Raw genomic sequence first — 14,814 nt, forward strand, 5'->3', positions numbered from 1 at the left:
ATCTGACATCCCCCCGCCGGAACGTAAGCCTCATGAGAAAAGGGGTCTTTCTGTCTCGTTTGCCATTTAATCCTCAGAGCAAACTGGGAATCGAAGTAGTCTGGCTCCAAAACCCGCGCTTTCAACCACTGCATTATATTGCTATTCAGTGAATAAAGCAGAGAATGGACTTCTGCACACACACGGAGATGAGAGGGCAAGAAAATACACCCTAGTCGGGGAAACCAGCAGGTGGAAAACATCCCGACGTAAGCGTATTGCGCCCTTGTAACCTTTCTCTCCGGAAGCACTTGGCGCTCTCCGGCGCGAGTGCGCACGCGCTGCCGTCGGGGTCGCTCTGGGCCGCGAGCGGAGAGGGGATTTAAGGGAAGGTTCCGCCTCCAGGGCTGAAAGGCGCTTGCGCCGACGGGACTCCCTTCCAGACGCGCTTTCTTGCTTCCTCCCTCCCTCGCCTGCGCGCGCCGGGTGGGCGTGGGAGGAGGCGGGGAATTGGGGAGGGGAGCGAGGGGGCGGGTGTCGCGGGAGGGAAGGAGCGAACCGGAGAGCGTCGTCCTGAGAGGAGTGAAGGCGGCAAAATGGCGGACCGCTTCTCCCGCTTCAACGAGGATCGAGACTTTCAGGTAAACACGGGCGTCGCCGAGAATCCGGGAAGGCGCTGGCGGAGCCGGGACGTCCTCATTCCCCGCTCCTAGTTCTTTTCCTTCCAAGCTCTGCTCCGGCTTACGAACTGGCTTGCTCTTCTCCCGCCTCCAATTCCTCCAGGGGCCTCCCAGCTTGAGGCGAGGCCGCATCTCCGCTCACCTCGTATTCTCTTACCAGTTAAGCTCAGGCCGCCGGGTTTGCAGCTTCGGCCTGCTCGGGCGGGTTTCGGAAGCCTGGTTGGGCCGCAGACTGGGGACGGTGCTCCCCTCGGGTGCGCCGGGCCTGTGAAGGCGCCGGGCGGGCTCCCGGGGGGAAAAGAGGGATGGGTTGGGAGGGCTTCGGGCGGGTGTTGCTGAGACCAGGGCTTCCGAATTTCTGGGATTTGCTCGCACGGCTCTTCTTCGGGTCGTCCTTCGTCTATCCTCAGTGTGATAAACCCCTTTCATTGTGTGCTTTCCATTTCTTCCCATGGTAAAAGGATCCTTGAGTTATCGGCCGCCTCCTTGGTTGGTCAAACATTGAGATTTCTCTAGGCGTAAATGTTGCTGTTATTAGGCCGTTCATCATGCTTGGAAAAGAGTAAGTTACAGGACTGTGGTCGCTGTAAGCTTAGCTCCAAATCCTCCCTCGAAAGATTTTAAGAAGCGTTAATGATAAGGGACTTCCTTAGCGCGTGAGAACTAGCTCCAGAATCTCCTTTTTTTCTTTCTTTAGTTGCAAATGCTGTATGGAAAAATGTCCTTGTGATGACAGGTTATTATCGAGGGAAAAATAAAGGCCAAATTAGAATAACGCGTCTTTCAGTTGTTTTAAAATACCTTCCTGTTGAGCATTGTTATCGCAGAAATCTCGGCGACTAAAAGGGATTTAGTAGAGATTGGCTGTTTCTAGGGTAAAATACATCCTCAGAGTCCCTAAGAAACCACTGCATTACTACCGCATATCCTGGCAACAGCAATTTGGGTCAGGAGAATGAACATCAGAACTCAAGTTTTTATCCCGCTGCAGATCTTCCTCCATGGGATACTCTAGATACGTTTCAGAAGGCAGTTTGAAGGGTTTGCGTTCCCTGAGATGATGGAGTTGGTAAATAAACAGACAAAGCAGTTAAACAACAACAGTCTAGTGCATGGAACGCTTGTGATAAGTTTTGCAGCAGTAAGGGATCAAGGGGCTGTTGAAAACCTTGTGATCATGCGCCTGCTGTCTAACTGCAGCACAATACAGGATCTCAACGTGTTTAAGAATATAGTGCAGGTGCAGGGAAGTTGAAGCAGTTCTTATATAGCCATTTGATCCCTGAGATTTTTTTTTTTTTTTTAAAGCTCCTACGTGAGTAGGCTACAAGATGTGTGGGCTTTTATTGGTAATTTTTAAAGAGACCTGTTAATTAAAATCTCAAGTGCTTTTCAGAGGAGAAAATTTCAAGGTGACCTAATAAAATTGAAAATAAATAACATGGACAATTAAGTGATGAGGGAAAATGGTTGTCAACCACAGAATTTCAGCCGACTTAAACAGATTTGCAGGGCCTTGAAAGAATTTGACACCTGAATAGCAGATTGTGAATGCTGTCACCTGAAAAAATTGAGAAAGCCTCTGCCTTTTCTAGTAAGGTGACTTTCTCTTCTGATGTTCTAGCTGGGTTTATCTGAAACCTGATGGGTAGTTCTATGAAGATAGTATGTGTATTTTAAGTTTCTTTCCTGCTTGTATGTTGGAATAACCCAACTCCTGCAGCTAGGAAAATGTTGGTTTTCTAAAATTCAGATCTCCTAATATGGGTAGAATAGGGTACTGGGAATGAAAACCTTTTAGACAACTAAAAGATGTTAAAACTTTTGTAAATTATTGTACTAACATTTCTATTTCTTTCTTTTCTTTTTTTTTTTAAAGATTTATTTACTTATTTGACAGAGACACAGTGAGAGAGTGAACATAAGCAGGGGAGTAGGAGAGGGAGAAGCAGACTTTTGCTGAGCAGGGAACCCAAGGTGGGGCTCGATCCCAGGACCCTGAGATCATGACCTGAGCTGAAGGCAGAGCCACCCAGGCGCCCCTAACATTTCTGTTTCTTTTTATTAAATTTTATTTATTTATTTGATAGAGACACACAGTGACAGAGATAGCAAGAGAGCAAAGCAGGGAAAGGGGGAGCCCGATGTGGGGCTCGATCCCAGGATGCCTGGATCCTGACCTGAGCCAAAGGCAGATGCTTAACCGACTAAGCCACCCAGATGCCCCTGTGCTAACATTTCTTTTCTTTTTTTTAAAAAGATTTTATTTATTTATTTGACAGACAGAGATCACAAGTAGGCAGAGAGGCAGGCAGAGAGTGAGAGGAGGAAGCAGGCTCCCTGCTGAGCAGAGAGCCCGATGCTGCGCTCCATCCCAGGACCCTGGGATCACGACCTGAGCGAAGGCAGAGGCTTTAACCCACTGAGCCACCCCGGCGCCGCTGTACTAACATTTCTAAAAAGTATCCATTCAAAATAGTCAACTACAATAAATTAAAAAAAAAAAAACCTTAAAGTAGTATTTCTTCGGGATGTTTTAATAAGAAAAAATACTGATTTTCATTAATGATATCCTTCAATTTATAGTTATTAGGGAGAAAATGTAAGAGCATGCTCCTGTATATAGTACATCTAAAACATTTTAAGGTTGGATTATTAAAATTAAATGTGGCCTCCTTTTAAGATTTTGAGTGATAAACGAGGTGAAACCATTGAGTACATTTGAAAACAAATCCAAAGTAGGTTCCGAACAGTGCATGGATCCTGTTGCTTTTAAAAAGATCTTCTTACAGCACTAGAAATTTTTCTGTGTATCTTCTCCAGTAAGTTCTAGATGACTGTCATTTTTTGGCTTTAAATTGGCAAGATAACTAAAAATGATAAAATTTCACTCTTTGCCAATTTACCATCACTTGCAAATTTTGGAGAGTTTGTGGTATCTTGAACTTAGTATAGAGTCAGAGGTGGATTCACTTATTTGGGAACACCTGAAATTTCAAAGGTGTTTTATGTAATATGGTGAGGAGCTTAATTAACGGTGGCATGCCACCTGAAGCACTTAGGAATATAAAGAGTAATCATTATTAAGAACATACATTTAAACATTTTCACGAACTTCATTTTAACAATAAATAGGCACCATTCTACACACTATATGTGTATTTTTTCATAGTCTTTGCAATAACTCTATGAGGTAGGTACTTTTAACACTCATTTTCAAATGAGGCAGCTGAGGCACAGAGAGTTAAATAACTTGGCCAGGTATATACAGCTGGTAGATGGCAGCACCTAGAGTCCCACCCTGGCTCTTAAGACTCTTGAACCTAGGGGCGCCTGGGTGGCTCAGAGGGTTAAAGCCTCTGCCTTCGGCTCAGGTTATGATCTCAGGGTCCTGGGATCGAGTCCCACATCGGGCTCTCTGCTCAACGGGGAGTCTGCTTCCTCCTCTCTCTCTGCCTGCCTCTCTGCCTACTTGTGATCTCTGTCTGTCAAATAAATTAAAAAAAAAAAAAATTCCCCCCCCCAAAAAAAAAACCACTCTTGAACCTAGGCTCATGGCCATTATCTCTACTGCCACTTACATATTTTATATAACTGTAATTGAGTCATCAAATACAGAGGATAAACTTAGAAATTATGAAGAATAAGTGAGCTTTTAGAGAGGTTATACAGTTAGTTTTTACTGTGTTCCCCTTTGTCCAGAATGGTTTCTTGTTCTCCCAAGGACTTAGAAGGAGACTTCTGACAGTGATGAGTTACACTATCATAGAGGACATATTGTTAACTGTTATTTTAGTTTAGACATTGTTTTGTGTGGGTTTTTTAAAAAAAAATATTTATTTATTTATTTGTCAGACAGAGAGAGAGAGAGAGAGAGAGAGAGAGTGCCCGCACACAAGCAGAGGGAGTGGCAGGCAGAGCAAGTGGAGGGAGAAGCAGGCTCCCCGCCAAGCAAGGAGCCCCATGCAGGACTCCATCCCAGGACCCTAGGATCATGACCTGAGTCAAAGGCAGCGGCTTAACTGACTGAGCCACCCAGGTATCCCTTGTGTGGTCTTTTTAAGCGATCTTTTTTTTGATTTTATTTATTTATTTGACAGAGAGAGATTACAAGTAGGCAGAGAGAGAGAGGAGGAAGCAGGCTCCCTGCTGAGCAGAGAGCCCGATGTGGGGCTCGATCCCAGGACCCTGAGATCATGACCTGAGCCGAAGGCAGTGGCTTAACCCACTGAGCCACCCAGGCGCCCATTAAGTGATCTTTTTTTATCTTTGGAAATCTTTGTGGTTTAGACTCATGTATTTATTTTTTAATGTTTTAATTCTGACTACTGCTTTAAGAATCTGACCTCAATTTCTGAATGAGACACAACTTCTGCCTACATTTACCAGATTAAGGCATATTTGCTCACTGATTAAAACGTTACACAAACTAATGGAAAATACGTAGTATATATAACTTAAGATATAGATGTATTCAGTACTTTGAATTACAGGTTCCCTAAAGAAAGTTTTGTTTGTACAGAGATGTACAACTGTAAGATGTTAAGATACACTGCTTAGTGTTTAGTGGTTGTGCAGCTGTTAATGGTGATGCTCCTCAATGCTATGAGGAAATACGTTCTTCAATTCGTGTTCCTGCAGAGAACTGGTGATTTAAAGTAGCCTTTCATTCTTGTTCTGAATGTGTTTTGCATTAGATTTCTAATAAAAAAGAGTTATGATAATCAATGAGTAATAAAAGAAGAGAAAAAAAGTCTTAAAGTGCATAATAAAAATAAAATTACCCAAGGGTTTTCTATACTGTATGTAAGTAATCATAATGGTAAATAGTAATAAGTCATGTGTTACTTTATGTAGTATGTAAGAGTCCTGGTATTTCATGTATGATACCAGGATGTGACCTTCAGATAATTCTTAGTTGAGACCATAAAATGAGAAGGTTACAGTTTTAAAATACTTTGATCACAGAAGCATGTTAGTATATTTTCTGTGGTATCTTGCAGTAAAGTTGGCATTCTAATGCAGACGTGCTGGAGATGACAGATGACACAGGGAAGACTCTGTTTCCAGGGTCTCCCATCATCTGGAAGAGATGCCACTAGTTGTGGAAATCAGTGTGCATTTTGCTTGGGATACTGAAATTTACGCAAAATCATTACTACTCTCTTTCCCATATATATTATATAGGTGGACAGGGTTGGAACCAAGGCTGTACCATCAAAATACTGATGATAAATTGGCATGATTATTAACAAATGCAAAATTATTGGTTAGTATATTTTCAGGTGTTCAAGAGTTACCGTGTAAGGTTAGCATAAGGGAAAGTTCTCTGGTGGTTATTTGAAGGATTAAGGTAAATATTCAAGGTAAAGGGTACTGGAAAAGGGACAGTTAAGGAATAACATCACAGAGAAAAACACAAGTTGCATTGGAGGGATAATAGGGTTGGCAGGAATTGGGATCACAGGGCTTCATGTGACAGTATGCTTACTTGTTTTCAAAGTAGGCATTGAGACCAAGAAGAAACATATCTAGACAGATTCATTATTAGGCTGATTATTTACAGGGCTGTTCTAGTGCTATCAGCATTACAGAAAAATAGGTGACCCTGTTGTATTCATTCCATTTTTTTCTATCTGTATCACACAATTCCCATTAGAGTACTACAGAAACTCTTTTTTCCCATTTTCTTAGATCTTTATGATAATTTATATAACCAGAACTAAAATTTGTGACTTAAAAATTTTTTTAGACTCATATATAATTAGCTATACTGATTCTTCTGCTTCATAGCTGAGATATATTTCCATATAATTTCCATCTCTTTAAGTATATGATAAAATGAAAAAAGGACAGTGTTCTCTTGTGGCCAAGATGACCATTTTCTGGGGTATCTGGCTGGCTCAGTCAGTGCAGCATGCAGCTCGATCTCAGGGTCGTCACGAGTTTGAGCCCCACATTGAGTGGTGGAGTTTGCTTTAAAAAAAAAAATTACCATTTTCTGGAAAGGATTAGGAGTTCATGAGATCTTGAATTATGGATTTGAAACCCATGTGGAGATTTCATTTTTTTTCTTGTGACTTAATAAGTTTCTAATATTTTATTAATGTAAATGGGTTCCAGCTTGAAGTAGACATCCAGTTCTTGAATTCTATTAACATTCCTTCCCTGAAACAGTTTGGTACATTTGCTTGTATGTCTGGCATTAAATCCCTTTTCATATTAGCATCGCCATTTAGCATTAAGTGAGAGCTGACTCATGGTTAATTACCAAAGGAATTACAAATGACCACCACAGATACTGAAAGAAGTCATTGATTTGATATTGCAGTGGATACCAGAAGATGTTGTAATGATTTTCCAGTTATAAAAAGTGAATTGTCCATTTAACTGTAGAAATCTATCTGAATGTGCTTAATGCATTGTATTAATCAATGCAAAAATTTAAATATATGCAGCTGAAAGAATATACTATATTGTCATACTTTTTTTTTTTTTTTAAAGATTTTATTTATTTATTTGCTAGACAGAGATCACAAGTAGGCAGAGAGGCAGGCAGAGAGAGAGAGAGGAGGAAGCAGGCTCTCCGTGGAGCAGACAGCCCGATGTGGGGCTCGATCCCAGGACCCTGGGATCATGACCTGAGCCGAAGGCAGAGGCTTTAACCCACTGAGCCACGCAGGCGCCCCTATATTGTCATACTTATACTAAATGATTTCTTTGTGATTTAACAGATGCATTTAATATATTATACATAATATAGGAATTTATGGAAGAAAAAGTAGCCACAGTTATTTTGGCATTATATGTAGGTTAATAGCATATAATATTTTAGTAAGTGCCCTAGATAGTAAGAAATTAAAGTTAGGGCCAAAATAGTAGTTTCCTGTAACTTAATTTTAATTTTTACTAGTAGTGTCGAGGTAAGATAAATCTTGAGTTGTGCATCATTCAAACAAGCAGAAGATGTCTTTGTAATATTATTTGGTCTCATCTCATTAGGTTTCAATTATTTGTTATCATCCTTCTCTGACAGTTGATTTCAAAGAGGAATTCAGTTTATCTCTCTGTTTTATGGAATTGAATTACAAAACAGCCCTTCAGATTTGGTTATTTTTCTTTTTTTTTTTTTTCAGATTTAGTTATAATAGAAAAAATCAGGGCGCCTGGGTGGCTCTGTGGGTTAGGCCGCTGCCTTTGGCTCAGGTCATGATCTCACAGTCCTGGGATCGAGTCCCGCATTGGGCTCTCTGCTCAGCAGGGAGCCTGCTTCCCTCTCTCTCTCTCTCTCTCTACCTGCCTTTCCGTCTATTTGTGATTTCTCTCTGTCAAATAAATAAAATAAAATCTTAAAAAAAAATTTTAAAGAAAAAAATCATCGCTCATATTTTGTGACTGATATTTTAGATAATGATTGTTGGAAAAGTTAGTACTTTTATCTTATGGTTCAAGTAATATTTTTTAGTGTTGATGAGGGAGAAGTAGCTTGCTTTTTCAACCTTTTGTAGATAATACTGATCAAAAATCAAGAAGTTAATATGATAATATAGATCTTGACTATATAAAAAGCTTAAGCTAATGCTTGTGGATTTATATGCTGTAGTCAGTAATTTCCCTTATTGCTTTGAGTAATGCTATAAGTAAAATTATGAGGTATCTTAGAAGAAGGAGCAAAAATGGTTAAAAATTTAATTGGTTTAATAACTGCCTTAGGGTATCTGCATAAGAGATACCAAGGGATATATTATCTTCAGAATATTTTCTAGTATATAAACTTAATTTTTTTAAATATTTTATTTATTTATTTGATGCAGAGAGGGAGGGAGGGAGGGAGAGTACAAGCAGGGGGAGGGTCAGAGGGAGAGGGAGAAGCAGGCTCCCTGCTGAGCTGAGAGCCTAATGGGGGACTTGATCCTAAGGACCCAGGGATCATGACCCGAGCTGAAGGCAGTCGCCCAACCAACTAAGCCACCCAGGTGCACTAAACTTACTTTTAAAAAGGTTGTTAAAATAATATTTGAATAGTAGTTGTACTAAGAAGTGTGTGTGTATAGAGAAAACTTGAGGCTAAGAAAAGGAGCTTTTTGTCCTAGATTGAGAGGTAACAAAGGTAACAATAGTATTTACTACTCAAAATCAGCAGGATTGTTAGGTGAATAGCGTAGTCAGTAAATAAAAAATTCAAAGTAAATGAGAGAACTCTTGAAGTGGAATGGTTGGGCATGCCTTTATGAAGAAGGTAGCATTTAAGCTGGATCTTGAAAGCTAAGACTACATCTTTTTTTTTTTTTTTAAAGATTTTATTTATTCATGAGAGAGAGAGAAAGAGAGAAAGAACATGCACACTCTGGAGCAGGAGCAGGGGAGGGAGGCGGAGGGAGAAGCAGACTCCCTGCTGAGCAGGGAGCCAGATGTGGGGCTTAATGCCGGGACCCTGAGATCATAGGGAGGCATTCAGTTGGAGAAAATAGCTAGGGTAAAAGTATAGAAGTGGAACAGGCAGAATTGTTGTTTGTTTTTGTTTTTCTCTTTGAACAATGATTAAGCCATGGAACATAGGGAAAAAGTGAAAGCTGAGGCTACAACAATTAAGTTTTATTTTAATGCTCTAAGCAGGAATGTTCCTAGCTTGCTTTATTTATTTATTTATTATTTTTTTAAAGTTTTTATTTATTTATTTGACAGACAGAGATCACAAGTAGGCAGAGAGGCAGGCAGAGAGGGAGGAGGAAGCAGGCTCCCTGCTGAGCAGAGAGCCCGGTGCGGGGCTTGATCCCAGAATCCTGGGATCATGACCTGAGCTGAAGGCAGAGGCTTTAACCCACTGAGCCACCCAGGAGCCCCCTAGCTATTTTTTAATTAAAAAAAATTTTTTTTTAAGATTTTATTTATTTGACAGAGCACCAGCACAAGTAAGGGGAGGGGCAGAGGAAGAGGGAGAAGCAGACTGCTCACTGAGGATCTGGGGCTTATCCCAGGACCTTGGGATCATGACCTGAGCCAAAGGCAGAAGCTTAAACAACTGAGCCACCCAGGTGCCTTTGTCCTAGTTATATTTAAGGTGTTTAAACAGGGTATAGACATCAACACGGTTGTTCTTATTGGAAGATTAATTCAGATATAGTTGTTAGATGTGCTGTATGTACAGTTAAAGCTGTGATAACCAGTGCTCATCAACCAGGAGTTAATGTGAGTGGGGGCAAGAGAGGGATTATAATAACGGACTGTGATTGTAAGCTTGGTGAGTGGGGAGATAAGTAAGGACTTTTGGGGTGGAGGAAAAAGTTGGATCAATGGATTGTAGTTTGCAGTGGGGTTTAAGAATTGTTGGAGTGATGGGAGGTGGGTGGGGGATGAGGAAAAGTATAAAAAGGATTAAGAGTTTACTTACTGTAATGAGCACTGAGTAATGTGTAGACTTGTTGAATCATTGTATTGTACACCTAAAACTAATATAACATTTTCCCCCCAAAGATTTTATTTATTTATTTGACTGAGAGTGATGACAAGCAGGCAGAGCAGCAGGCAGAGAGAAAGGGGGAAGCAAGCTCCCTGCTGAGCAGAGAGCCTGATGCAGGGCTCCATCCAACTACCCTGAGATCATGACCTGAGCCACCCAGGCGCCCCTAATATAACATTGTTAATTACACTTCAGTTAAAAACAAAAGAATTATTGGAGTTGGAGGTACTAGAGGGAATGAGCTGTTACCGTTGGTAGAGCATAGTGCTTGAAATAGAGATTATGGAAGAGTTGAGATTATTGGTAATGACATGATAGTGAAACGGCTAAAGTAGAATGGAGGACAAGATATAAGAAAGGAAGTTAGGGAACTAAAACATCAGGGTGTTGTAAAATCATCTAACCTGGATATAAGAATGGTAATATTGTGTAGTTGTACACTGTTATGGTTTAGTAAGTGTGCTTAGATACATTCTTGTCTAATTTCTTCCAGTAGCTCAGTGAGGTAGATAGATTAGATAGGAACTCTATTTTAGAGATGGTGAAACTGAGGCCCAGATAAATTATTTTGCCTAATTCAGAGAAGGGGTTTGAACTTTATCTTCTGATTTATTTTTTAATTTATCTTGTATTTTTTTGGTAGTGTTCTTTTTGCTGTGGTGTATAGATTGGTCTCTTTTTGAGGAGATGAGTGTTAGTTTTATCTACAGTGTGCAAAGCACTGTTTCCCTTTAATACATGGCAGCATTTTCTACCAGTTACCTGTCTGGTAGGAAATGGTTGGTATGTTTATCGTTTTTGTTTTCTGGTAACCTCTTGGTGTTATAAACTTACTTAGTTATGACTTCTTGCTGGCCTTTTCACTGTGCATAGGTTTACCAGACAGTTCCATTTCCCAAACATTTATTGAGTGCCCATGTATTAGCATGGCATCATAAAGGATAAGAAATAAGATAAAATCAGTCCATTTTCATTTGTGTCAGTAAAAAGGTAGATGGGAGAGGAGATGGTATTTCTACTGAATGTTGTCAAATTTGGGTACTATAAACTCGCCCTTGACTGTTGGAGCATCAGAAGTTGACTGCTGTGATAACTAGTGATGATATTATCAGCCTCTGTTCGTTGGTATGGGCCCTGTGCCAGGATATTTTGGAGATATTTATCTAATCCAAGTAGCTTTTTTTTTTTTTTAAAGATTTTATTTATCTATTTGACAGAGAAACTCTGAGAGGGGGAGTGGGAGAGGGAGAAGCAGGCTCTCCACTGAGCGGGAAGCCTGATGCAGGGCTCCATCCCAAGACCTAGGGATTATGATCTGAGCTGAAGGCAGACACTTAACCAACTGAGCCATCCAGGTGCCCCTAAAAATAAAATCTTTTTTTCTTTTTAATAACTTTATTATATTTTTAAAGATTTCATTTGTTTGTTTGTTTGTTTATTTGACAGACAGTGAGAGAGAAAGCGCGTGCATGCACACAAGCAGGGTTAGCAGCAGAGGGAGGGGGAGAAGCAGGCTCTCCACTGAGCAGGGAGCCCGATGTGAATCTCGATCCCAGGACGCTGGAATCATGACCAGAGCCAAAGGCAGCCGCTTAACAACTGAGCCATCCAGGTGCCCCACCCCCACCCCCCAAAAAACCAAACTGGAGCATCTGGTGCCATTGTAAAAGGTGTATCTCTTTTCTTTTCACTTCATTGTCCTGCCATCCTTCAGTTTTTTGTTAACCTGGACATGCCAGGCTCTTTTCTTTCTTTTTTTTTTTGGTTAATTAAAAATTTTTACAAGATTTTACTTACTTGAGAGAGAAAATGAGCAAGGGGAGGGACAGAGGGAGAAGACTCACCACTGAGCAGGGAAGCAGAGTGGGGCTTGATCCCAGGACCCTGACTGAGATCATGACCTGAGCCAAAAGTGAACACTTAACTGATTGAGCCACCCTGTTGCCTTGCTAGGCTCTTTTTTTTATTCTTGGTTTTGCATATGCTCTTAGCTGTCTTGAATTCCTGCTACTGTACTTTTATAGTCTTCAATATAAAAGTTTTGGTGTCACCTCTGACATCTTCCTAAGTTGAATTAGTTGATTTTCTGTGCTCCCATAGCACTTTGGTCATATTTCAGTAATAGCACTTTTACTGGCAATAGTACAGTATAGAGGGCTTATTACTTTGTTGTGTGCACCATTATTTCATGTAATCTCCCAGTAAGGCAGGTTCTGTTATCCCCATTTTACAATGAAAAACTTACCCAGATCCACATAGCTAGCCAGTTGAAGAGGTAGCTTTCAGGTATTTTGGACCAGTGTTAGCTCTTAACTACTGTGTTTTTACCTCTCTTACTGTATACTTCCTTATAGTTTATCTCCTCACATTGGACTTAGAACTCCTTGGATGCCAAGTCTTTGTTTTATTCATTTTTTTAGCATTGAGCCAGGGTCTGGCACCTAGAAGTTGCTCAGATATTTGAATTCACAGTTAAGGAAAGTCAGGTATGTAAGGAGAGGCTTAGTAGAGCCTGGGAAGAATATATATGTACTTGGGGACTCAGCTTCCTGCTGTACTGTGGATTATCTAGGTTGGGCTATTACTTTTTGTGGTAACCTATAAAGCCAGTTGAGGGATATTTCAGATTTGGGAGTCTGTATTAATGGCTAGTTATAATTTTACATTATTATGTATTAAATATAATTAAAGCAATCGTCTTTTAGTTGTGTTTCCTTTTGTGTGAAACATTACACATATACTTCTTTACCTGTGAACTAGTGCAGAAGTTTTGTCAGACCTCTGAATAGAGATCTATCATAACCAGAGAGTGGTAAAAGAAATAACGTTACTATGGGTTTCAGATTCTTTTTTCTTTTTCTTTTTTTTTTTTTTTGAGATTTTATTTATTTAGAGAAAGAGCAATTGTGGGGGGGTGCAAAGGGAAAAGGTGAGAGAGAATCCCAAGCAGATTCCGCACTGAGCACAGAGCCCAGTGTGGGGTTCGATCTCACAACCCTGAAATCAGGAGTTGGAAGCTTAACTGACTGAGCCACTCAGGCACCCCCAGATGAATTAAACTGTTGTCTTCCTGTCTTTCTGAATGCCTCAAGAATTGTATGCTGTATTTTCATGCATTTCTGAAAAAGGTTTATTTTTCTTTTTCTTTTTTTTTTAAGATTTTTATTTATTTGACAGACAGAGATCACAAGTAGGCAGAGAGGCAGGCAGATAGAGAGGAGGAAGCTGGCTCCCTGCTGAGCAGAGAGCCCGATGCAGGGCTGCATCCCAGGACCCTGGGACCATGACCTGAGCCGAAGGCCAAGGCTTTAACCCACTGAACCACCCAGGTGCCCCAGGTTTATTTTTCCTATGGGGTTTTTAAAGTTGCTAATTTTTCAATGTAGGGCTTTTATTGGAAACCAGTTAGTTCTTTTTCTAGTCAAATTATCCAGAAAATTTGATATTGCAAACAGGTGTGCATGTATTTTTAGCCCAGTATGTGATAGCTCATACCCTTGACCCAGTGTAATGTTTTTCAAGTTCTTTATGATTTGCTGAGATTGCAAATTGAGCCAGTTATCTTTCCTGGTAATTTGCATAGAAGTAAATTCAGTAAATGAATTTTTCATCTGGGTATTGACTGGTTTCAACAGTGCTTTAAAATAATAATTTATTATTTTGTACCTCTTTATTTTTTTGAAAAATATTTTTTATGTTTTTTGAGAGAGAGAGCACAAGTGGGAGGGAAGGGCAGAGGGAGAGGAAGAAGCAGGCTCCCTGCTCAACAGGGAGCCATTGTGGGACTTGATCCCAGAACCCTGGGATCATGACCTGAGTAAAAGTATGTGCTTAACCCTCTGAGCCACCCAGGCTATGTAGTAATGCTATAGTGTAATAATCTGGATTTAACAGCTGAAGACATAGGCCTAGGCCTAGGCAGTTTTGATAATTTGTTTGCCCAAGGTTATACAGCTAGCAAATGGTAGCGATTTAATTTCAGGTATCTCTCACTTCAGAGCTCTTTGGTTTTTATAATAGTATACTGAAAGTCATTGTAAATCAGACTGTATGATTACGAAAATAGTGAAGAATTGGGGTTTTTGAGGAGTTGACCACATTGATGTTTCTGTCCACTTTCTAAGTGGAAATAACTTTTTTTTTTTTTTTTTAAGGTTTTTTTATGGGACGCCTGGGTGGCTCAGTTGGTTAAGCTGCTGCCTTCGCTCAAGTCATGATCTCAGCGTCCTGGGATCGAGTGCCACATCAGGCTCCTTGCTCGGCAGGGAGCCTGCTTCTCCCTCTGCCTCTGCCTGCCATTCTGTCTGCCTGTGCTCGCTCTCTCTCCCTTTCTCTCCCTGACAAATAAATAAAATCTTTTTTAAAAAATTTATTTATTTATTTGACAGACAGAGATCACAAGTAGGAAGACAGGCAGGCAGAGAGAGAGGAGGAAGCAGGCTCCCTGCCAAGCAGAGAGCCCGATGCGGGGCTCAATCCCAGGACCCTGGGACCATGACCTGAGCTGAAGGCAGAGGCTTTAACCTCTGAGCCACCCAGGTGCCCTGGAAATAAATTTTAAGTATACTAATAAAATGATGCAGTGATCCCCTAGAATGTTCATTTCTTTTTGGATAGGGTTTTTTGCTCCTGAGACATTTCCTTTCTGAATTATTTAGGATTATACTAAAATTAGTTTATTTGAGATGAGTAAGG

The 14,814-nt window shown here is 40.6% G+C and overlaps 1 protein-coding gene across 1 annotated transcript in view; it reads left to right on the top strand.

The window, feature by feature from the left end:
* The first annotated feature begins 503 nt into the window (after window positions 1-503).
* Window positions 504-14,814, top strand: part of GPATCH8 (G-patch domain containing 8) — a 109,226-nt gene continuing 94,915 nt past the window's right edge. Inside the window, exon 1 of the mRNA XM_044247769.1 lies at window positions 504-620. Within this exon, the coding sequence (XP_044103704.1) occupies window positions 576-620 (45 nt within the window). The 5' untranslated portion in view covers window positions 504-575. The remainder of the gene's footprint in view (window positions 621-14,814) is intronic.

Source organism: Neovison vison, chromosome 5 (assembly GCF_020171115.1).
Source record: "Neovison vison isolate M4711 chromosome 5, ASM_NN_V1, whole genome shotgun sequence".
Classification (NCBI taxonomy): Eukaryota; Metazoa; Chordata; class Mammalia; order Carnivora; family Mustelidae; genus Neogale; species Neogale vison.